General features: G+C 43.0%; 1 protein-coding gene across 2 annotated transcripts in view; it reads right to left on the bottom strand.

The window, feature by feature from the left end:
* Nucleotides 1–26,077, bottom strand: part of PSEN1 (presenilin 1) — a 193,977-nt gene that overhangs the window by 122,206 nt on the left and 45,694 nt on the right. For both annotated transcript variants that reach the window (XM_086937086.1, XM_086937087.1), the window contains 2 exons: nucleotides 20,814–21,046; nucleotides 12,893–13,034 (listed from right to left, as the gene is read on the bottom strand). In XM_086937086.1, coding sequence (XP_086793212.1) covers nucleotides 12,893–13,034; nucleotides 20,814–21,046 — 375 coding nt within the window. The remainder of the gene's footprint in view (nucleotides 1–12,892; nucleotides 13,035–20,813; nucleotides 21,047–26,077) is intronic.

Here is a 26,077-nt window from a genome sequence, read left to right as displayed (position 1 = left end):
GCCGACACCCGGAGCTCCAGCAGCTTGCGGGACCGCTCCCGCCTAGCTTTGTTGGTAAGGGCCCGGCAGTCGACGCAGGAGTCCACGTCGTGGTCGGGGCCCAGACACCGGAGGCAGAGGCGGTGATGGTCTGTGACCGACATCGTGCGCTCACAGTCATCGCAATTCTTAAAGCCAGGCATCCTATCAGGCACAATAGAGAAAATTATCGAAAAAAACTTGGTCAAAGACCGGAGTACTGCTCTTCCAGATCTGCGTCCACTGGCGCGGAAAAAAGAAGAACTGACGTCAGCGCGCGGAGGCGGCGTCTATGTACTCCAGCGACGTCATCACGGCGCACGACGCCGACGACGGACGCGGAGCCGCAGGGGACGCCTGCAGACGACGCCTACCGACGCGCAGGGGTACTGCTACGCAAAAGTTTCCGGATCCAGACTGACGCCTGGGGATATTCTAAGGTAAGGAATCTAACACTAACGTGTTTCTTTCAGATATTATATGGGGGGGGGGGGGGGGTGGGGGGGGGAGATTGTAACGTGCCATTAAGAGATTCATTAGACCGTTCTGGACCCTCAGTTGAACCACACAAACGGGCAAGAGGGAAAATATGGGACATAATGGATAGCTTTCCCCTCAAGGACATCTGGAGAGTTAGAAATCCTGTTGAAACTGTTGGCACTCATGTTAATGTGACACACGGTAGTTGGTTCAGGATAGACTACTGGTTGGGATCTGATAATATACTCTTATGGACGAAAACACTGACGACACTACCGAGAACTATCTCTGACCATAACCCGATCACATTGCAATTACACGCCACCCCCATTTAGCTGGAGATTTAATGCTAAAGCACTTTTAGACCCACTATATGCAGACACCATTGCCACCGCAATCAAGGAATACTTCCAGTTGAATGTAGCCTCAGTGGATGACCCAGGTATACTTTGGGAGGCGTTTAAAGTGACTTTGCGTGGGGTTTGTATCAGCACCACATTTGGGATACTGAAGGATATCAGAAAACAGATAACGAAATGTGAAGCCAAAATGAGAACACTTGAGAATGACTATGAGCGGACACAGAATACTACTATCATGGGTGACATTAGACATATATACACAGAATATCAGACACATGCCACTGATGAATTAAAATATGTCACTAAACGACCTCTAGCAAGGCAGTTTGGGGAGAGTGGTAGGCGGGTAGGGTAGTTGCGTAAAAAGGGAAAGAAACCGTTAACAATCACACAAATACAGGATGCTGGGGGCACACTATGGACACAACCGGAGGACATACTCAGCTGTTTTGTAGACAACTACAACCGCTTTGCTTTTTGATAACAGACTTGTATACATTTTACAATCCACCTTGCAATTCCACCCTTAGAGATGGGGTTGCCTTTATGAGGTGGAGAGAAAGATACAAATAATTGTTTTGTCTTTCAAAAAGATTTAGTCCTATCTATATGGTAAAGAAGAGCTCTTTTAACGTCTAGGGTATGTAGAGCTCTTTCTGCTACAGAGTCCGGGTTTTGGAAAAACACCGGTAACAATACAGATTGGTTTAAATGAAAAGGTGTAATCACTTTTGGAAGGAATTTAGGATTAGTTCTTAGAACAACTTTGTTACGATGGAGTTGTAAGAAAGGTACTGAACGCTTGTATCTCACTTACTCTTCTAAGAGAGGTGATAGCAATAAGGAAAGCTGTTTTCCATGTGAGGAATTGCAGTTCACATTTGTGTAGAGGTTCAAAAGAGGGTCCAATGAGCCTTGTAAGAACCACGTTAAGGTTCCACACTGGAGAAGGTGGTAAACTAGGTGGAATAATTCTTTTTAATCCTTCTATAAAAGCTTTAGTTGCAGGTACTCTAAAAAGAGACAGATGTTGTCTGTTTTGTAAGTGTGCCGCAATTGCTGCTAGGTGCAGGCGTATGGATAAATATGCCAAGTAACACCTTTGTAAATGTGGAAGGTAGCAAATGATATTTTGGATAGAAGCATCCAGGGGATCAATTTGATTATTATTGCAGTAAATGGCAAATCTTTTCCATTTAGCACCATAACAAGCTCTGGTAGTAGGTCTCCTGGCCTCTTTAATGATGTTCATACAGTCTGGTGGTAGGTTAAGATATGTAAATACAAAATATATACCAGGGTCTAGAGATAAGAGAAAGAAAGGTAATACTCAACAAGATTCAAACAAATTAATCAAAATAACATAACATTTATGTGTATGGATTCCCATCATTCACCAGACCTGGTGATTAGCTTCATCATTTGGGTATCCTTTTGTGTGGAATGACATTCTTGCTCTATAGATATCGGAGCTCTCGGATGTCAAAAGGTATGGTTACCAAGATGAGCGGAATAGAGTATATGGGATCAATATATAAGTGCAGTGCAAACATGAAGTGAAAAAATTCAAAATTGATGCGTGATCAGACTGTAAATTTTATTGGTGTCTGTTACGATCAAAGATTAAAAACAGAACTCTAGGACCAGTTTTAACAAATAGCTGTCCTAAACAGAAGTGGTCAACATGTTTCAGCACTCAACGGAAAAAATTAAACCATGTGCTTTCATCAGGACCTCTATAGATAATAAAGCTACTGCTATTACAATAAACCCAAAGTTTCAAAAACAAGAAAAGGATATGGTTTATGAGTATAACGTCTCTCAATCCAGAATTCCTCGTGGACTCAACAAAGATCTGTGAAAAAAGTGACAATACACAAATGAACCTTGAGAAAAGAGATCACCCATTCGCTCTCTAGTTATGCGTGGTGAAAAGGATTTAAACCATCACACTCACACCCAATCAATGGGGCAAACCTCCATCTTACCATGTGAGTATGGAGGACAAAACCTCACCCCACCTATATTTTGTATTTACATGTCAGTTTCGGGCTGCATATTCCAGTTAGTCTTTAAATTTTGGCCTCTGACCCTATCTAAACTTTGTGTGTCTTGGTAGGTTAAGATAACCAAACTCCAAGACTTCAGGAGCCAGATCGCTAAATTCAGTTGTTTTGGGTCTGGGTGTCTGATTTCTCCATGGTTCTGTGTTAACGGAGGGTGTGAGCTGTAACTTTTGATGTGGAACCAGAGAGAGATCCAGCAGTGTGGTGAACTACGGTTGGCGTGCCCATGTGGGAGCTACCAGGATTAGTTTGAGAGACTGTTGTCTGAGCTTGCGCACTACTAATGGAATCAGTGGGAGAGGCGGAAAAGCGTATGCAAATCTGCCTGACCAGTTCATCTATATCGCATTGCCCTTGGACAATGGGTGTGGAAACCTGGCGGCGAAGGTTGGGCATTTTGCATTTTCGTGGGTGGCAAACAGATCTATGTGTGGATGGCCCCACCTCTGGAACAATGGCTGAAGAACTTGTGGCTGTAGTTCCCATTTGTGAATCTGTTGTGACTGCCGACTTAACAGATCTGCTATCTGATTGTGAACTCCTGGAAGGTCTTCTGCCAACAGATGTATATTTTGAGGAATGGCCCATCTCCAAATTTTCTGTGCAAGCTGGGACAGTTCCAGAGTGCGCGTCCCCCCCCCTGTTTTTGTATATCGTACATGGCTGTCATATTGTCCGTCCGGATTAAGACAGCCTTGTTTTGTACTTGTAGTTGAAAAGTTTTGATGGCTAGCAGCTCTAGATAGATGATATGGAACAGTTTTTGTTGATTGTTCCATTGACCTTGAGTTGTATGATGTAAGAGATGGGCTCCCCATCCTGTGAGAGAGGCGTCTGTTGTGAGCACTAACTATGGAACAGGTTCGAGGAACGGCCATTCCTTTGTCAAGTTTTCGGTGTTCCACCACTGCAGAGAGCGATGCGTGCGGTTGTCCACCAACACCAGGTCTGTTAGTTGACCTTGAGCCTGGTTCCACTATTGTGCTAGGCACTCTTGTAACGGGCGCATTTGCAATCTTGCGTGTGGTACTATGAAGATGCAAGATGCCATCATGCCTATTAGTCTCATGAACTCTCTGGCTTGCAGAGATTGTTGTTGTTGGAAGACTGTGACTAAGGCTTGAATGCCCTGTATCCTTGCTGGACTGGGATACACTAGAGCTGCAGATGTGTCTATTGCAGCCCCAAGTTATTGGTGTACATGAGAAGGCTGCAGGTGTGACGTGGTGTAGTTGATCGTGAACCCCAAGTTGTGCAACGTTTGAATTGTTTGATGTGTGTGTTGGACACATTGTTTGAATGACTTTGCTTTTATGAGCCAGTCGTCTAGATATGTATCTGCTGCCTTCCGAGATGTGCTGCTACTACTGCTATGCACTTTGTGAAAACACGTGGTGCTGTTACCCCAAATGGAAGGACTTTGAACTGATAGTGTTGTCCTTGTATTACAAATCTTAAGTACTTTCTGTGAGCAGGGTGTATAGGAATGTGAAAGTAGGCGTCCTTTAGGTCTAGGGTTGAAAGGATATCGCCTTGTTGCAGTAGTGGGAGCACTTGTTGCAGAGTCATCATATGAAAATGATCTGATTGTATGTACTGATTGAGGGGCCTGAGGTCGAGAATTGGTCTTAGTGTCCCGTCCTTTTTGGGAATTAGAAAATACAGCGAGTAAACCCCTGTTCCCTGTTCTTCTAAAGGAACCAATTGGATGTGTCCTTTTGTAAAAGTGACAGAACTTATTGTTGGAGCAGAGTCAAGTGGTCTGTAGACATTGGACGCTGCCTGGGAGGTATGTGTGGAGGGGTTGCTGTAAGTTCTAGGCAGTAGCCATGTTGGATAATCTGTCTCACCCACTTGTCTGTTGTAATTGAGTTCCAGACAGGCAGGAACTGTGTTAATCTAATCTGTCCCCCTACAGGAGTGGAATGCTGATGGGGAGCAGATGGAAGTCACTGTTTTGTGGCGGAAGGGGATCGGTTGCTGTCACCGCGACCTCTTCCTTTGTTATTATTGCCACTGTATTCTCCTCTAAAATATCCCTTGTTAGAGGATGTTTGAATATGAGATTTGAAAGATGTTGTAGTGTCTGCTCCAGTTTGTTTGGAGCTTCCTCTGTAGAAGGAGCGACGAAAGGAACCTCTAGCTGGTGTGGACTGTAAAGCCCCCATAGATTTGGCGGTGTCCGTATCTTTCTTCATCTTTTCGAGTGCAGTGTCCACTTCTGGGCCAAATAACTGGTTCCGATTAAATGGTTGGTTTAAAATGGTAGTTTGTACTTCCTGTTTAAACCCGGAAATGCGTAGCCACGCATGTCTCCTAAGTATGACACTGGTATTGACAGCTCTAGATGCGGTGTCTGCCGCATCTAGTGCACATTTTATTGAGGCATTTGAAATTAACTTGCTTCCTGTATGAGGTCGGTTTCCTGAGCTTTCTATTGATCTGGTAGGTGTTCAAGTAGTTTTTCTAAATTCATCATAATGGGCCCTATCGTACAGAGAGAGGAAGGCTTGTGTATTAGCTATACGCCATATGTTTGTGGCTTGTGCAGCTATTCTTTTACCGGACGCATCAATTACTTTGAATTCTTTGTCAGGTTGGGGTGCTTCGCCAGAAGTTTGAGAATTTGCCCTTTTCCTAGCATTGGACACAACTAAAGAATCTAATGGTAGGTGTCCTTTAATGTAGACTGGGTCTGTAGGTGCAGGCCTATATTTTTTCTCAATTCTGGGGTTCAACACTCTAGTGCGTACAGGGTCTTTAAATACCTCTGGAGCATGTTTAATGACTCCTTTAATCATGAGAAGAATTTGAACAGACCGTTGAGAAGGTATCTAAGAGAAAATCTTCATCAGTCTCATCAGAATGCATAGTAACTTTATGGTATGCAGCAGCTCTGTGTAACAAATGACCAAAACCATTGTTATCCTCTGGAGGGGAAGGTTTTGAAGGGTATAACTGCGGGTCAGGAATATCAGGCGCATTTTGTGGGTTTGACAAGTCCCATATAATGTCATCCACGGGGTATGAGAAAGGCTCATCTATATTATCCCCTCCACCCAGACTATATTCATCATCATCATGTTGAGGTGAATGATGATAAAAGTGGAGAATGTGCAGGAGAGATTTGAGGTGATATGTGAAGAGGAAAAGAAGGAGGAGGAGGAGGTATAGGATAGGAAAAGTGCATAGGGGATCTAGCACAGTCCTTTTTCTTGGCAGGAACCACAGGTGTGGGCGGTGCATCTGCTGGTCTTTTCTTGTGAAGTGTAGCTTCTACATGACCTGTTTTTGGGTTGATGTACATGTTCTTTTGTCGAGGATCTGGCAAGAAAAGTTCCTCCTCATGTACAACCTTCTTGGGCGTCTATTTTTTCGGTTCCATTAGAGGTTGTTTTGTGTGTTTAGCCTTGGGAGGTGCTAAAACATCCTGTGGCATCGATTTTGGTGCTGAAGGTGTTTGTTTTCGCCTTGGTAGGCGGTCCGAGGGCTCGGGCACATCGGAATCAGGCCTTGTGGGCTTCGCACTGAAGATGGTGTTTTCGGTGTGTGTCTTCGGCTTCGAGGCGTCGGACGATGGCTTCACACTTTTATGTTTAGGAGTGGACTGCTTCGGAGCCGGCACTCCATGCACAGTATTGTCCAAGGGAGTAGTCACCGATCTCGTGACTACAAAGACTTCTTCCAAAACAACAACAACCTGCAATCATCCGAGCCCAACACCAGGTGGCGATCTAATGCTAAGTGTACAATCTGCGACTCCTATGCCTCGAACATAACATTTTATAGAATTTTAGACACCAAGAACATCGTAATCAGATAAGTACTTAGACGTAATCAAATTTTACAGTAGAAACAGTAGAAAATGACAGCAGTCAGATTTGAGGCATTAGACTCGAACGCAGTAATATTATCCTATGGGAGAAACATTCACTGCACAGGGTCACTTGCAAACAGCTTACAGGACTGTTATTCTGGACTTAAGGTGAGTAGAGGTCAATGTCCTAGAAAGAAGCAAGAATTCAGTTTTACCTGCCCTGGGATGTCCGAGCACAGGCATGCTTTCAGTGGTGGTACGCTACACTCTGTAGTCAATGCGAAAAATTGCCTGTAGGAAAGAGGCTGCAAGGGGGAACTGGGGTACCAGTCCGGCAGAACCCGAATGGGGCTCCACTCAGGACCACAGAGACACCGTCTGTTTCAATAGATTTGGGTTGGGGGGCTGGGGTGCATAGGTGTGTTGTCCGGGTCATCGTGTTTGAGGCTCCCACGGTTCGCGGTGTACCTGCAGAAGGGGGAGAAGAAACACAGCAAGACAACCTCTGGCATGGAGCTGGCCTCTGGTGAAGTCCCTCGACCTGCAGGTCGGTTTTGGCGATGGTGGGGTTCAGACTGAATACAATCGAGCCTTGGTGCTTGTAACAGGCCCTGGTTTCCAGGGCATTTGTGTAGGGCTTCTCCTGGGGGTCCAGACGTCTCAAAACTTGGTAGGGAGATTAATCTGTCATCCTGTAGCACTGGTGACCGCTTCTTCGGTGCCTGCGGAGGCGGTAGACCCGGTGGTCAGTAGTTTGCGGTCAGTGCCTGCAGGCAAGTAGCTCCTCCCCTTCAAGGGCTGGTTGACAAAGTGCTGGCAGTCTTTCAGGCCTTTTGGAAGATGAAGAGCGAGTCGAATCTCGGTGACTGTCATTTTTTTTTTTTTTACTTGTTTTTATTGCAGAATTAGAAACCACAGATTACAATTGCTCAACCAGTCCACTCATGGTGTCCCCCCGCTTCAATCGTTAGAACGTGTACCATACACAGCCATTCAGCCCGCATCCCGGAGGCCGGGCAGCGTAGTCTCTGTGACTGTCATGACAGGGCAGGCATGGTTTGGTACCAAAGTCCAAAGCTAATTCTCTGTTCTCGCTTTCGCCAGCTCTTCTTTGTCCTTCTCAGTCGATTCAGAGTTCCTGGAGTCAGAGGGCCACCTATATGCTGAATTCAGGGGTGCTAAGGAGAGTGAAGGGTAGTAGCCAATGGCTACTAACCCTTGGGGTCCCTACAACCCCTATAAGAACAATTCCAGTGGGCATATCCCTGTTCCTAATTCCACCAAAAACAAGATGGTGAAATCCTTCTTTCATGGAGCACATTAGGCAGCCCACCTCAGGGGTGGGATTCACCTGGTGGTGTAACACGCCTACTACATAGCTAACTTTATGCCTATCCTGGTGCCAAATGGGTCTCTGGGCAGAGGGTGAGATCTCCCAGTCTGGGGAAGTCAGGGTCGCATATCAAAGTTGGCAAGGGCTTTGAAGCCCCTGGTCTTGATATGCTAAATTACTAGCCAACCCGCTGGAGGAGGTGCGAAATCCTCCCTCCGGCGCAGACGTTGTTTCTGGCCTCCGAGATCATGGGCTCTCACCTGCAGGAGGTCAGAAATGTGTCTGTGGTGGCTGGATGGTACTAGTCAGCCAGCACATTAAAATGCTGGTTGGTTTTCAGGAGGGACCTCTAAAGTGCTGTTAATAAATTGACTACTGACATCAGCAATTTATCAAAACAAGGTGTTTGATACCAAACACCATATGTTCAGTAAAACCATCATGTAGCTGAGGAACTCGTAATGACCAGCACCCAGTACATATGCTTAAGATGGATTCCCTATTCCCTCGTACTATCTAGTAATTGAACTAGACAGCACGGGGTATATCTGCTCATGCAGACAAGTCCTCACATGTAATATAATGCACCCTGTCTTAGGGCTATAAGGCCTGTTGTAGGGGTGAATTACATATATTGAAGGCATTGCCTGTGGGCACGGGCACACAGGGTGCATGCCATGTCATGTTTTCACATTTGTTTGCATCATTTCACGGAGCCTGCAATGGCAATCTGCCCGGGTTTGGTGGTGGGTCCCAATACATGGGGTGTGGTGGGGCACAATACATGCTGCAGCCCAGGGGACCCTCTTTAGTACCCATGCCCTAGGTACCATTTCCTAGGGACTTCGAGGTGCTAAAGGTCTTGCTAATTGGGAGTAGAATTGAACAGTTACCTTGCTTTAGGGAAAGAGCACTGGTGCTGGGGACCTGGTTAGTAGGATTCCTGTGCACTTCAGTCAAAACTGCATAAAAGCAAAAAGTGAAGGAAACCATGTCAAAAATGGACCTTTTCCTACAACCTCGAATTTTGTCAGCTCTAAACCAGGCTATTCCCAATGGCATGATACCTATATGACAGATGATATGTGAGAAAAAAGTTATGCACTTGATTGAATTAACCTGCTTTTTGCGACGCATTTCTGCATCATCGCATGTGTAAAAGCACGTACATGCTTGATGCAATGTATTTAGTGCGTGTCAGACGACACCTATGAAAACGGCATCTACAGGTTTGTTGCAATATGTTTGGAGTACATACTCAAATCATATGCACTATGCCCAATAATTCCTACAAAGGCTAAAAACTCACATCCCTCCAGCCACATACATCAAATGGGATTCCCAGTTACTGCATCTCCACTATAGAACTTTGCCGCCTCAGCAGTCGATAAAGGCCTATAATGCAATATAATGCACACCTTTTAAAACCTCTAGAAGGCAGAGACAGAAAGGGACCCAGCCAATATACTCCGACATTTTTAGTACCCCAACTTTAAATCAGTTACTGCATTCATATTTGAACATCACTGCCTTTTTCATGTCTTTAAATTCCATAGGTATCACAAGGTCTAGAAGTCCACTGATGTGAGCTTTAAAGACTTAGGACGGAAGTTTAATGTTTCAACATCGCAGAAGGTGGACTGCATTGAATGTAGTGTAACCACAGAAAGACCAGAAGCAGCCAGATTTGGTGTCTGCTTTGATGCCAGCGGAATAGAGCCATATAATTGAAAAGATTCCTAGAAGCAGTCCAAGAAATGAGCGTGGGTCAAAGGTTGCACTGTTGCGGCTGACAGCTAAGAAACTGAAGTCAAATGCACATTGTGTATAAAAGAAGGAGCAGCCATTAATAAGGATTGTGCACCTATAAAATTAATGATTTTGTATTTTCTTTAGATGAGCCTGTGTTTTCACACTTCACAGATTTTTCAAATCCATCAATTTGTAATAAATTGCATAAGACATTCAACTCCAAGAGTAGCAGGAATATTTTATACAGTAACTCAACATGTGAAGGCATGTCTGTATAAAAATGTCCAGATGCTACTGGCACTTAGGATAATTAGTTTATTGTTAATTAATCCATTCCATCTACTATAACCTGTACAAAGCCAGTCGTCCAGGGTTTACAAAGAATATCATGTATTCACTGAGGAAATCCTTAATTCACTTGGTGGCCCACCTATATGAACCTTTTCACTTCCGAAAAGAAAACTCTGCATGGACTGTTGCAGTGGAACCTGCTTTAGAAGTTCTAATGGAGGCATGGTAGTGCATCACTAAAATATCCCAATAGCACATTGTTTCTGATACAATTTCAGCATGATGTTAGGGTGAACCTGCTTTCCAAGAGACCAAAAAATCCGAAACATTTCTTACGTCTGCTGATCAGCAACAGCTAAGATGGAATTTGCATGTTTCGGTTCACTTAGGTGTGGCAAGAGGAATGTTGACTGTGTTACGAAATATCGAAGATGCCCTAAAGCACTTCATTAGAAAGCAATATAGAAGAAGGGCACGGATTGCGAAGAAAGTAATTCTCTTGGGAAAGTTCAATGCGAATAAAGATTTGTATGTATTAAACGAGTGCATACTTTGAAAGTTACCCATAATTTTGTAACTTTTGAAATTACTTGTGGAACTGTGAAATTGCAGAGCCTCCAGAAGTAAAACTATCAAAGTGCTAGGACATAAATTGCCACTCATCTGCTACAAGAACTTAAAGCAATTGAATGAAACCATTTAAAGAGAGGTTGGTGGAGATATTCACAATTTTTAAATAAGTTGGCTAAAAGTTCAAATTTAACATGCACTTCTGAAGAGGCACTCATGAAATGTTCCAATAATTTTCTGGCGTGCCAAACATGCCCAAATCACACCAGCGCGGTGTGTGAAGTACAAATATTAGGGAAAAAAGTCATGCAGTTCAAATATTCTGTTTACATAATTATACTTGCTTTGCAATATTTTTTCTGTGCATTCACCGAGTCATCACCCACCCAGAGACTATGCCTCACAGTACCCCTAAAACCACTTCACGGTTAGGCCCCTTGGAGCCAACTCTAGTTGGCAGCTCTCAAAAGGAAAAAGACAAGGAATTTATGAGAAGATTCCGGCTCATCTACTTGCAGCTCTGAACCTATCATCAGTTAAGCGCTTCTTGCAGAAATCTTGATGGCTAGAGCTCAACCATGAGTCTGCAGCATCTTCAACTGAAAAAAATAGTAACCTCTGCCCTTGCACAGAACAGTTTAGTTGAATCCGGGAGATGCACCTGGCCCAAACCTTTTGAATCTTATCGAGAAGTGGCTTCAATGTCCAGTGACCCCCAAAGGCTTCAAGATTAAAGTCTGTCCTACTTATAAAAGGTATGTCCTTCTAATATTCTATGCTTATAATGGCAAATTATTGCTTTTATGTCAAAAATGCAAAAAATGCGCCATCTGGATCACAGATGTAAATTCCATGTTTATAGTTTGGGTTGAACATTCTAGAGCAGAAAGGTAATATTATTGCAGGTGTCTGTATCTTCGAACTAATTGAGGATCATGAATCTACATTTCCACATTGGCAGGCTTACAGTTCATAGTGGTAATAATGGAATGCTCACTTTTTATGTTGGTTCCAAACTGCCTCCACACAATACACCTACTTTGCCAACTTTTCCATCAGAACCCCTGAAGGGCATTTATTGTCCAATCTTCAAGAGAAAAAGACTGCTGTAATGGGCTGCTGCATGTAGCATTGGAGTGTGAAAGGAGTCAAATACTACACAATCTCAGTCGCTCCACAATACACCAAGGAAAGTGTGATTTGCCTCCGAAATTCCAGGTTCTGTGTCATCCACACCACTCTTAGTAAGTCAGCAAAAGACAAAGCTGGGTGGGTAATCCGCATACTAAACCACATACATACTAAGTATCCACCATTCTGTCATGACACTTTTTCAGCCAAGAGTCTAAAGCAGGGCGGTATCTGGAACATCAAGCATGGTGTGCCACTGTGGATGAAAGTACCAGCAGGATATAAGTTTGTGGAATGACTGCCTTTTATAGATGGAAAAAATGCAATTTGGCAAAACAGATAATCTTTTACTCGTTAACTCAATGTTGGAGTACAGAGAGTACTATTTCAGAGTTGGGCTCCAATTACAGAGTAGTCCAAGATCACCCTGTCAAACTGCTGCAAAACGGTAAACCAGTATCATGGTAAGAGAATAAAGTTTGTTTTTTACATGAAGTAAGGAAGAATGTTGTGACAGAAAATAAGCAGGAGCACCATGTGAAAGCTTTATGAACATGGATTGGCTCCATTGATAAGATGCTTCAGCGCCGGACGAATCAGATCTCATCAGAGAAGTTACCCAGTGGCCACATTAGCAAGTAACTGCAATCTACAGATTTATCTTTTGTGAAATTCTTTAATTAGAGAATGTCAGAAACCAAGAAATAAATCCCTTGATAACTAGTCTGTACTAGGAAATGGCTGCTATTGTGGGTACACCAACATATGTTTATTAGGTAACCAGGCCGGAATTCGAAGTCCTGCAGGGTAAATTTAGGCAGACATAGGACAACTAAAGCTCATGGTTCTGCAGGACTGTCATAAGACATTGAATTAAAACTCCATCTACCTGTCCCCAGAACTAGCAAGTAGGCAACCAAAGAGAGGAGGTGTTTTAGCTAGCAAGACCAAATCGAACAATCCTGGGCAGTGATTTAAGGACACAAACAATGCACTTTACTAAAAATACACATTGCAAAACTGTGAAACCAAGCAAAATAACAGTCAAATATGTCTTCAATGTTTTACTCACTTTATAACACCGGTACTTGTAAAGCACCACAAGTAGTATTGTCATAACAATAATGACACTAATCATTATTGTAGCATTTAGGATCGAGTTTAGGGCCCTTTGCCCCACCGTGTCTGTGTCCTCTGTGAATGGTGTGTAGATTCTGGAAAGAAAATTTAAAACAGGTTAACTTAGCATGCCTTAATCAAGTTTCAAGTTTATTTATTTATGATAACGAAACTCAATTGAGGTCCACATAATAATTCAAGCAAACAGTAAAAAGTAATAGAAAGATTTTGCTCAAAATACCATAGAAAAATACATGATATCAATCTATCAATATAACGGCAGAAAACATTTAAAATAATTAAACAATTTAAAACAAAACATTTCATTTGGAGGGTTAAGCATTGCTTCAATAAAATCGGAGGCTGTAAGGATACCCATTGGAAACACATAGGTCTTAACCATTTACGTCTAAATACCATAAGTGCCGGACAGACAAAAATGACATGATACACATTCTGGGAATTGGAATTACAAAAATCGCAAATGTCGGAACGGCCGTACCATTTAGACAAAAGACAATTCAAAGGGAGTAAATTATGCCTTAGCAAAAGGGTAAATCGCCAAACTCCATGGGGGAGATTCCAGGATATGTATGGCTGAGGTTTTTTCATTTGACAAAAACTACTGGTAGGGAACATCCCTCTCTTCAATTTACTTGCCCCTCTATCTACTCTGTAACCCAGCTCCCAGGAAGCCGACTTTAAAACCGACTTTAGTTGGGCCGCGGATAGTGAAAAAAGACCTAATTCATCCAACTGTAATAATGTAACTGCCTGTCGAAAATTCCTTACAATTAAAGAATAAGCATTAAAAGTACCCAACAGCTCATTTTTTATAAAAGATGCCTCAGCGTACCCCGGCATTCCCTCAGCTATGTTAAAAACCCAACGCACCACACTCGCAACTGCCTGAGCCCAGGAACTACGCAAACCGAATTCCTGTCTCAGAGAGGACGTGGAATTCGCAGTATTTACAGAGGTGAGGTTACGTAATATTTTTCCTTCAGTGGAATCCAAAAAATTCCAACTTGTCATATCTACTGTTTCTAACCCATACATAAGGGATGCGGGGATTTTTGCTTGGAATACCTCGAGCAATATAGAGAAGTGACTTCTACCTTTCGCCTTATAAAGAGAAACAAGGCTCTTCCCTTGAGCAAGAGCTTTCCTGCTATTGTTCTCGATATTGACTGTGTCACTTAGACTACTCGTGACAATCTTTCCAAGGAAAGGATAAGATTTGACTACTTCTAGTCTTTCGCCCCCAACAGACCAGTAGAAATTGTCATATTTGGATATTTTCCTTCCCAGGAAACACATTATTTTGCTTTTTGAAATATTTATTTTTAGAAAATGGGCCTCAGCGTAGGTGTTCAGGGCGTGTGGACGACCATTCAAACCTTTTGGGGTGAGGTCCAAAATTAAAATGTCATCCGCAAACATTAGGCACGCTATTGGAGTTCCCCCTAAAACTGGAGCAATGCCATTACTGGATAATAATAAAGCCTGGGGGAGGTCAGCTATGTATAAAGAGAACAGCAGAGGAGCCAATAAGCAACCCTGTTTAAGTCCATTAATCGTGGGAATAACCCTAGATAGTCCTCTCTCACCTCCCATTAATACTCTGCACCAAGTGTCTGTATGCAGGGCAATAACTAACCTTAATAAACTAGAGGGCATCCCTAGATCAAATATCTTACTCCACAACAAAGATCTGTCCACCTTATCAAAAGCCGTAGAGAAGTCAATAAAAACACCATATACACCTCCTCCACGGACTATGACATATTTTTCTGTCAAAACCTGGAGAGCGGTAAGATTGTCTAGGGTACCATGTTGTTTCCTAAAGCCGGTCTGCTCATGCCTTAACCCTTTCCATGCTCATGACGAGCTCAGCTCGTCATGATGCATGGTTGAGCTGTGCCGATGACGAGCTGAGCTCGTCATGATTAGTAGGAATGACGCAGCATAGGAGGGGAAAACACCTAGCAGCCAAGGTGTTAATCAAGAATTAGCAATTGCTAAACATTACTACACATCATCTAAATGTCATTCATCACAAGAAATGCATTATTAGTTACAAGATACCTGAAGACAGACTTTCTACCTGGTATGCTAATACTTCAAGCAAAGGTACAAATTGTGACTTTGTAAAATAAAAGAAGTTGCAAAACACTGATTTTTTATAGAGGAACCACAACCAAAAATGTTGATAACTGTGGCATTGATTCTGTTACTTATTTTTATCTTTATTGCTGATTAAATCATTTGCAAAACTATAATTGGTAACAGTGAGGCATTGTGGGACAGGTAACAGGTGAGAAAAGGTTCAACTTCCTAGCTTCCAATATGATAGAAACACGGGCTATCAGGGAGAGGTAATGAACTTTGTTGAGTAGTGCAAAGAGAAAAGACCAATTTTACACAGGAAGTGGGTGTCCCTGATGAGCCCTACAAATACAAATTCTGAAATGTGCTACTTTGAGGCAAATCAGTCTTACAAAATTAATGTAATGTGCTACTCTATTTCTATCATCACTTACATTCTTTTGCTAGGCTAGAACAAACTCCACAGACTGGAGAGATAGACCCACGAGCGAAACATCTCACCACTTTGAATTTCAAACTTTTGGACAAGTCTAGTTTTTTTTATGTTTAACTACAATGCAATCATTTAAAATGAAAGTATGAATACTATGTTGAACTCACAAAACAAACTTAAAAAGTCACTTTAAAGAAAACTTATAAAGCTTTAGTACTTTCTTCCAGAACAGTTTCAAAACCTCAACAAGAATTTCTGTGCATTAAGTGTTTAACTTACAGTTATGAAGGCAGGCCGACCCTTCTCTCTCTTAACTATAAAATGATTGTAAGACTGGTACTTTTTTTTTTTTTTTAAAACAAGCTGTCATTCAGGGCTCTTTCTCTCAATAGGTTTAAGAAAATCCCTTAACATCAAAGACATATCTTTAAAGCAAGGTAGACATGAAATGTTTCTTATCCCTTTGGTAGTATATTTTGTTTTAAAGGATCCATCTTGGCTCAAAGCAGACTGTATGGATTTTTGGATAATGTCAAGGGAGGAGAGTGAACTGTTAAGTCAACCAAGAGATCTTTTATTGTATTGAAAACAGTTGTTCATATTGATCCATATTTGACTCTGGTTCAGAATAAAAGACTAAGGCAAATTTTGACGTGTTTTAGTCTTATACTGAGCATTAAAACATATTTTGGCAACACTTAAACAAATTTAATTTTAAACAGACAAATGTTGCACTTATCTTTTTGAAAATGCTTTGAGCTGAATCTACTTGTTTAATTATGGCTACTTGTTTTTAATAGCAGCCTAGGCTATTAGAAATAAAATATATAATTTTAATTGCATTGTCTGTCTTATTGATATTTGTATCTGTACATCTTAATTGGTTTTCTTTTATTTCTACTATGTACTGTAGATTTTGTCTTTCTGTTGTAAGTGTATGTTTTTATACAACATCAAATAAAGATCTAATGATTAAAAAAGTATTGTAGTCTACCATCTCCAAGGTGTAATGGCAAAAATTGATTTTGCACAACTATTGCTATAATTATTGTAAGACATGCTGGTCTGCACATCAATTTATAGGCTGAAGTAATCATGCGTTTGGCATTTCCTTATAACCTACAATATTATTTTACAATGACAGTGTTCATATTAGCCTTAATGAAGTATTTTGTTATGACAACTTTGATGGAGAAAGTAGGGTCTGATAAAGAGTTTGGCAGTCTTCGTATGGGTTGCCATGCCAGGCCCAGTAGGGAAGGGGGAGAATCATACGAAGCACCTAGTCCACTGATCTCCTGTAACTCCATGGATAAACTGTCATCATACTAGGGGGGCAAATCATCCCCCCTCATCACCACTGTCAACTCAGAGTGGAGGCAAACTCTGTTCAGAATCAGAACCAAAAAGATGGAGCCTTTGAGGATGGCTCCACAGTAGTGGGAGTATATTGGCTGAATCGGTCTGTAAGGGGCTCAGATGCACTGGATGAATCTGACAACTAAGGCCAGTCATGAGATAGGCCTTGAAAGCAGGAAAGAATGTGAGCCCTCGACTTGGAACGGGAGCTGGATTTATGCTAGGTCTGTGACTTCTTCTTATGTTGGCGATTTACAGTTTTGCTTCAAGGTCCCAGATCGACCATTGGGTGCATGAGAGCACACTTCTGGAACTACTTGGAGTCATGTTCTGAGCCCAAACATCAATTGCACACTTTGCCCGGGCACATTAATGACATCGCTTTTCTACAATCACTGTATGGTTTGAACCCTGTAGTCTTAGGTGGGGACATTGTTCCCTTTCACTTGAAAAGTGGTATTCTGGACGACCGGGGAAGTAATCGAAGTAGATCTCTGCATCCACATACAAAGGTGCAGAAAGAAACGAACGTATGTCGGCGCACAGTGGTAGCTCTTATTTGCAGCTTTCCTCTGTCACTTTCTGGTCAGAAAGAAGCCAACAAAGAGCAGCATGGTGCCACAAAGCAGTGAGAGGGGGCACTGCCATGAAAGGTTTCTGCATCCAATCTGGCACATGGGGAACACTCAAAAGGTGAAGAATCTACAGTTAAAAGTATCCTTCAGAAAAACATGTCAGCCAGACAAGCAAGTTTTCTGCTAATGAATGGCTCTGGACAGTCCCAAACCACAAAACTGTAGTCTGCTCTAGTACAGGTTTACCTGCAGCTTCCCTCTAAACGTTCTGGGTTAATGTACTGCAGGATTACCTTACCAAACGTATCCTGTGCAGGTAGGTGAAATGAATCAACTTGAAGCCATCATGCCTGACAACTGTTCAGTAAACATGGATGCCCTACGTCATCTGCAGTGGCAATATTCAAGGTGAGTCCTCGATTGCCTCCAAGTTTACGCAGCTATAGCGTTAAAGCACCAAGCAGTGTTCTACAAAGAATGTGCTAACCACCATCTATAAAATCAATTAAGCTTTTAACAGAGGTATCTTGGGTTCTACAAATGTTGGTCTGAGCTGCTCTATACTCCTTGCACGAGGTTTCCATACATTAATTGTTGGTTCAACAGATTTGTATTACATTCAGGAAAACAAATAAAAAAATGTAATAACAAAAAACAAAAGATTCTGGATTCAAGGACTGAGAACAAATATCACCACCATTGTGTACCACTAGCTTTCATGCAGTAAATTGTGGCAGTAATGAGTCTTAAATCGGAGAAAATCTAGTACTTTGGGTTATTAAATCACCTAAACACAGAGGATCAAACTGCCCCCGTCATTAAGATCAATTCCTCAAACTAAAGCCCCAGGAAGAGTATACTTAATTTCCTGTTTGAAGAGTCACAGTAATCGGATCGGAAGCAGGAATGGTGATATTTTCATTTTTATTTAGAAGGTTTTGCGCATTAACAGAATATTGCAATACATTTGTGACATAAATTGAAGGCGAGTATCTTGGAAGGTGTCCTGAGTATAGACAGTTGGTGTTAGAATTAGTTCAGCATTGCTTCCTTTGGGGATGATCCCATAGATACCAGTATACTCAGGTTGCAGGAGGGGTAGAAATGCTATAGCTAATCTAAAGATGGTCTGAAGGAGACATGTGATCAGGGCGCTCTCTGTGTGAAAAGGACCTTCTCCGAGATCTACCCAACCGTAATCTTTGTAACTTCCTGCCACAGAAAACCAAATAAAAAGTCAATGGTTGAGGAAAGTTTCTGTCACGCTTGCAACACTATCTCCTGCAGGGCATAATTAAATCGAAGCAAAAGCTCCGATTACTGCTAGTTGTGGCAAGTGACGTTTTAACACTGTATTGACATCAGGTTAAAAGATTATGGATGATAGCAGGTACATGGTGAACATTTTCTCTCTACTTTGCATCAAGGGAGTAGTGCTACAGAAAGTCAGAGAGTGATTCTACAAGGACTGAAGCTGCCTTGACTTTAAGTGAAAGCAGGAGCCCCACAATAAGGCGGGTCAGGCCATGCTCGATAGCAAATGTTGCTTCCAGACATCCCTGAAAATAAATGAAAGGAGGCTTGAGAAGCTTTTTTTCCAAATGCAAAGCCCTCATACCATCTGTCGATAAGCGCAGTAGAACAGCAGGCAATATAACATTTCAGAGCACACTTCACCTACAAATGCAAATGTAACCGCTCCTGAGGTTTGGTTTTATTAGGAATCCCATAGGCAACCTTCTAAATGATAAGACAATATAAAGACCTAGAATTAGACTGTAGATGGTAGGGATGCAGGTGGATGAGGAGTTGACAACTTAATGGCAGGGTTATTCGGCTACACCTACAACCTTGTTTATATCAGCAACAAGGCTCAACTGTCCCTTAGCTATAAAAAAAAAATACAGTTTGTTACATCATTTATTGCTTGTTCAGCAACTATGGCATTGTGCTCTCACTGAGTATTGGTTTGCTCCATACTTGCTGACAGTTTTCTCAGCCACCCTCTCCTGAAGTACCATATCCAACACCAGCAACACTAAAATCGACAATGCGGCTACTAACATCTATAAAACCCCACAGCATTAAGTCATTCAGTATCCTGGCTCCACAAGAAACCACTGGTCATCTATGTATTTATTTTAACCAGCCTGATCAGGCAGAAGTAAAGAATCTTCGTGCAAATATCGCCACAATTGGGAAATGAGGTACGCCCAGCCAAGTGGGTGGGGAAGAGTACCACATGATGTAGGCCCTCATTCACACTGACAACCGGCTTAAAGCTCACACCCTGAGACATGGATCAGTGCATGCTCGACGAGCGACTAATCCACACAGGCAGGGGCTGCCCACAAAAATGCACAAAGATTTGGGAAGCATTACAGGAGACCATAAAGGTAACAGCAGTTGCGAGTAAGGAGGAGGAAAGGATATAATGAGGGTTGTGGACCCTGATGGGAAATAACTCCCTAATTGGGAATTGATGCTCAGTACAATCATTGACCACTGTGGACTACTGTCGAGAGGGGTCCTATTTAAGACACTGTTGTGCTATGACTGTTTATAAAATATTATATATCTATATATATATATATTTTTTTTTAAGTTCACACCCTGGTACCTTTGATCTCTTCAACTCATGGTTCCTCTTCCTTTCTCCCTAGACCAAGTACTCAGCCCTTGTAAACTGGTTAATATAAAACCCTAAGCCTAGAAAAAAAGACTTCCAATACAGTGGAACTTTAAGGCTACCATTGGTTTTGAGCAAATGACTCCTATTGCACCTACACCCTGAGGACAGGTATGCTTTATCAAATGATTCACTACATTATCCAATGGATGTAAGAAACCTTGGGGCTATATACATCAGTCTTTAAAGTACATAGTGCTGGACAAAAAGGGAAGAGTTGAAGATGCACAGGGATGAGCAGAGCCACATACAATGCATGCATGCCTGTGGGGTACCAGCATGCAAAGCTCAGAATAAGAAGTAGTTATAGCCTCATCTTTGCAAGGAGGAGGAAGAACCAGGGCCCAATACTAGTTTACAGGACCTAATACTAGTTTACACAGAATTTCTAGCTTTGCTTCATATTTCTATGTTTTCTGGGAGTATCAGAAAATATTAATTACTGAGGGAACTAGAACATCAAATGCAATTCTGAAATCATCTCTTATGTGCAACATTAAATACAACAAATAAATGAACTTGTCTGTCAAACGTTGTGTCCAGAGAGGATTTTATGAAGCTTCTTTCAAAACTAGATCATGTGAACAATGTATGTCCTGCTGAAGCTATCTGCTGCTCTTTGTAGAATATGAAAAGGCCCTCCCTTGCAGTAGAAAGAGAAACCCCCTGCAGGGTACTAAGGTTAAAGCCACAAGTGCACACTACTCACAGCTGCCCGTCCTTCCGCGTGTAGAAGCTCACAGACTTTATGGTTGCCACGACCACCACCATGCAGAGAGTGACCGGCACAAAGAGCATGATGACATGCTTGGCTCCATATTTGAGAGTCAGCTCTTCGTCCTCCTCGTCGTCTTGAACCACCACCTGCTGTGGGAGTCCATCTGGCTGCCCGTTGCTCTGCGACTCAGAGGGGTCATTACGGCGCCTCTCAATGTTGTCGTTCTAGGTAAGATTTAAAAGAAACATTTGTCAAGAGAACCCAGGTAAGAAAGGTACAATTCAGCATCACTCCTGTAGCTCCACACAAGAGCTGAGAAGAAGATTGAGGAGAAGATGGAAAGGCAGAGAGGAAATGAGGGGGCAGAAAGGGGCGAGGGGGCATATTTAACCAAACTAGAAACAAAGAGGAAAGTTCATGCAGTGAGATAAAACCTCATTAAGTTGGCCTTGCAAAGACAGGCCCAGCTTTCCTTCGGTGAGGTATAAGCAACTAAACTATGGTAGGAAAGTGAAAGTTTGCCCTTGCAATCTGGTAAGAAACGGCTGAATGAATGGTTATTGTCACTGACAGGACAAACATTGAGCTTCTGTATGTTTCTCGTATTCGTCCTGTAAAAGGAATCCTCATCTACAGAGAAGTGGTCGAAGCACACAAGAAATAACTCGTACATAAAACAGTCATCCCACAGGTTCTGACACATACACACTACCTGTACACAATCCTGCAATCTAGTGATTTGTTGACTGAGAATATATTCACTTATTTTACTCAACTGCAAATTGTAGCTACGGAGAAATAAATATTAATCTTTCTGATTACTCATTATGACTGACACAGACCCCACAATACCCAAGCCTTAATCTTATCTTCAGATTGTTAGGACCTTAGAGATATTTCTTCTGCTGTGCTAGGCTCAGCACCGTTTGGGGGTTTCGTTTTAATGTGCTACCTTCGGGGCTGCCTTGGGGGCTCAGCATAGGTGCTGCCTTAGGGGCTCAGCATAGGTGCTGCCTTAGGGGCTCAGCATAGGTGCTGCATCGGCTTGAGGTCTCACTGCTTGGCTTTGTTATTCCCCATTTGTTGGTTGGAAAGATGAAGTGAGTAAGGATGAAATGTGTACATTATTTACCAGTAATTCCAATGCCGTGAGCCCATTTTCCCTCATTCGAGCCTTATTATTCATCACTCAATTAATCGAAATATTCATCAATTAATCCAGCAGTAGATTTATAGAGCGCTTCTTATCAACGAATTGCATTAAAAAGATCTGCATTTTGATAACTGCAACAATTGAATCATAATGAAACAGACAGAGGAACGAGGAAAAAGCGCTTAACGCCTCTATTATTATTTGAGGGAGGACGCTATTAAAGTGGCTACGCCCTACACAACACTATAATGTGAGCTTTGATGCAATCAATCTGATAGTGCATTCGTGTGGCCTCTGTGCTGATAAATGATTTCCCAGGATCGTCCTACAGCACCAGAGGATGCTTTCAGACATATGATATACAGCAGCCCACAGCCCACAATAAGGAAACGGGAGACATCATCAGAATGCATGCAAAAAGATCACCAACAGAGAGCTAGTCAGGCTTAACGGTCGCTGGAGCGAAGGAGATATGGAACAAATGGGCTAGGGAGAAAGACATTCAAGCACCCTTATTATTCAGACGTTTCACCTCTACCTGCAACCATACACAACATGGTTGGTACCCGTTATAGCCAAAATAACAAAACAAGATGGCAGCCATGAAAAGATGACACATTCGCTAAAACTCTTCATAAGGGATGGGTCGAGCAAAAGGCCTTTTAATGCTCCAACCAGACACTAAGCAGTTTGATTTGTCTGAGACACAGAAAGAACCAGAAGTGAAAAAAGTTCAATTACCAATGACTGGCCCATGCACGGTCGGGGAGGCACTACAGGGGTTTGGAAGGTATGGGTCAGGTGCACTACACTGCTCTATATGCAGACGATTTGTTAATGTTCCTCGTCAATACTGCGGAGGAGCTGCAGGATGCCCGGGAATTGCTGGCGAGACTGGGACGAGTGGCGGGCTCAAAGTCAACTGGAACAAGACGTGTCTATTTCCGGTATGAGAGGGCAGAGATGAACCACCTGAGGGGCTAGATGTGCGATGGGAAAGCAGCTGCCTGCCTTATTTAGGAGTCAGAATTTATCATGAGCCTGCTGACTTATTTGAGGGCAACATAGGGGGGGCGTTGAGAACTACCAGGAGTAATTTTGATTTTTGGGGGACTCTGCCTTTATTGGTAGCGCGAAGGGTGGCGTTGCTAAAAATGATAACCCTGCCTCGTCTACTTTACTATTTTGGTGCGTTACCACTTTGGGTGCCTGAGAAATATTTTGTCCAACTAAACTCTATGGTTACGAGTTTCCTGTGGGGCTCAGGGAGGTGTAGAGTAGCGCTGAATACTATGATGCGCCCTAGGCAGGAGGGAGGGTTTGCGGCACCTGATTTCAAGGCATATTACCACGCGTCCCAATTTCAATGGTTTGCGCAGTGGAAGGCAGGGAGGTTGAGGGTAGAGGTGGACCAGAGTGGTATGGACCTGGAACTTCGCCAACTCGCTCGGATTCTGCTCCAGTTGCCGGTGCACGAAAGAGAGGTGCCGATGGATCTGTGGGTGATGCGGCAATGCTGGAATAGAGCCATTAGAAGAGGTAAGATGGGTCCCGCGTATGCTCCTGAGATTCCAGTATGGCTCTGTGAGGCGTTGCCGCACAGAGGAGATTGACAGATTGCGGGACTGGGAGGAACTGGGATCTCCACTATTGGGGATCTCTATGAAGATGATGTCCTCCTACCATTTCAAGACCTCACAGAAAGATATGAACTGCCTGCTTGCGGCACTGATGTCTTCCGTGCATAAACATTGGAAGAAAGGAATGGAGGAGCCGCGGACCTTCCTCCCTTGTCACCTCAGCGGGAAAGATTAAGGCGGTTACCAGCCTGTATAGGAGAGTAACACAGGGGTGTAGGACTCCCTTAGACCGACTGCGCATTAAGTGGGAGGCGGATCTGGTGACACCTATAGAGGCAAAGCCATGTGAGATGTTGATGGAGCGAGCATGGAAATGCTCCCAGAATGCAAGATACAATTTTACGTGTTCCATCGGGCGTACCTCACTCCTCTTAAAATCAATGAATTTTTCGGATCCCACACAGCCTGTCCGCGGTGCAAAACGGAAAATGCTGCGTTTGTGCATATGTTCTGGGACTGCCCACTGCTACACGGGTTTTTTGGGGAGGTCCTGACCAGACTGAAGGAGGTGACAGACAGGGAGCTGCAGCTGACCCTGGGTGTTTGCCTGTTAAACTGATTTCCCCACACTGCCCGCAACAAAATCACCAGTAAATTCCTAGATTTAGGATTAGTCCTAGCTAAACGGGAGATTACTAGTCATTGGAAAGCGGTAACTGCCCCTAATACTGCGCGATGGCTGAGGGAACTCATAAAATGGGCAGATTGTGAGGGGACTTTCTGACTACAGATGGCCCGAAGAACTGACAATGATAGATTACTGGAAACGGCGAGGGCCTGGGTGGCAATGGTGGACCTTCTTAAGAGGCCAGCTGATGACGATGACTGATCCCCTGCGGGCGGGGGACTCACTCTCCAACACCAGAACGCATTCTCTGGTACGTGAGTGGGACGGATGGTGGGCGGAGCGACTGATGTGGGAGCATCCCCCTGGATGAGACTGATTACTGTCATAAGGGTTTCAATAGAGTGATGGAAATGTATGCTGGGCGATAAGAGAGATACAGGGGAGAGCAACATGTCTGATGGGAGGGGGAGGAAGGGATAGTGGGGGGGATTAGGGAAGGGGGGAAGTTGTTGGGGGTTTTGTTTCTAGTGACCTTACAAGGGGAAGGGCGGAGTTCGAGTACACACAATCCGAGGGTAGCATGCCACTGCCCTCCAAGATAGAGTCAAATATTAGAACGGATACGATTAATATATGTAGCAGACAATAATGCGGACGAAGCCGGCGATGAAGACATGGACTGCCTAGTTCGGAACTTGAATATGACATGTTATATCCTTACAATGGTGCAATGTTGTACACTGGAATGCATAATGCACAAGAAATTGAAAATGTCATGAATATGATAAATAGAAAACTGAATAAATTTGTTTACAAAAAAAACCAATGACTGGCCCATTCATTGTATGCTGTGTATGGGGCATCCCAGTATCCCATCTTCTCCCTATGCCCAGGTGACACCTCTCTAATAGCCATTGAAATGTTCAAGACAATATCTGATACCTAACCAGTCTCCATCATGGCTCTTATCCCTCCTACACACACAAATATATCTGCTATAATACCAGCTTATCTTCCCCAACTTCCTATCCCCTAAAACAAGAAATCAAAATAGAATAGGGTTGTTGCTTCCCTGCTGCTCCCCACACACTGGCATCATGGAGGAGATGCACCTTTCCTATGCAGCAAATCAGCTGCCCTCAGTTTCCACAAAGAAAGATGGCAGAGGAGGCCAGTCTAGATAAAGCAGACTTGGGTATCTGGGTACACAGCAAAGCAGGGAAAAGTGTAGTCTACCTATGTGTAGTCTGTAGAGCCACCTGTATTTATGGATCATATAATTTGTATTGTATTATATAAATACACTTATCGCCTAAATCCACTGGCCAATGAGAACAAACAAAACGCAACTTAATGTCAAAACTCCAATCCCCCCCACCTATGCTTCTTTGGTTTTTGAAATCTAGCTAGGTCTTCCAAATCTACCAAAATATATTGATAAACTCTTTGAGTGGAATGACTGCCTCTTCCTTAGTCCGTGTGACATCATTAACTCACATTAAATGAGAATGCACAAATCGCATTTAGGTGTAACCTATGCCCTAGAAAGTCACCTTCCCTGCACAGGCATGCGCCATCAATTCTACCTTCCACCCGTAATGATGTCTGGGTGATTGTCGTTCCTGTGCGTCTCTGCTCTGACGTATTATGCTACAGTTAAACTCTTAGCATCACCTATCTGTGAACCACTTCTTCATTGGGTCATTAGCACAGTCGACTCCGCTTAAGAGGAGTACACGATTTGAGTGATTCAGAGTTCGAAATACCTCCAGAGGAAGTCACTTCCTGAAGGAGGGGGAGCAGGGGCACACCTAAAGGCCACAGAGTTTAGGCGGATTTCCTCTCTAGTGCAAGGTGGGTCCCTACTGAGTTATATCTCTGCTATCTTTCATAG

Source organism: Lissotriton vulgaris, chromosome 9, assembly GCF_964263255.1.
Source record: "Lissotriton vulgaris chromosome 9, aLisVul1.2, whole genome shotgun sequence".
Taxonomy (NCBI): domain Eukaryota; kingdom Metazoa; phylum Chordata; class Amphibia; order Caudata; family Salamandridae; genus Lissotriton; species Lissotriton vulgaris.
Note: the sequence above shows the minus strand (reverse complement) of the source record. Positions and strands in the feature narration are given on the sequence as shown.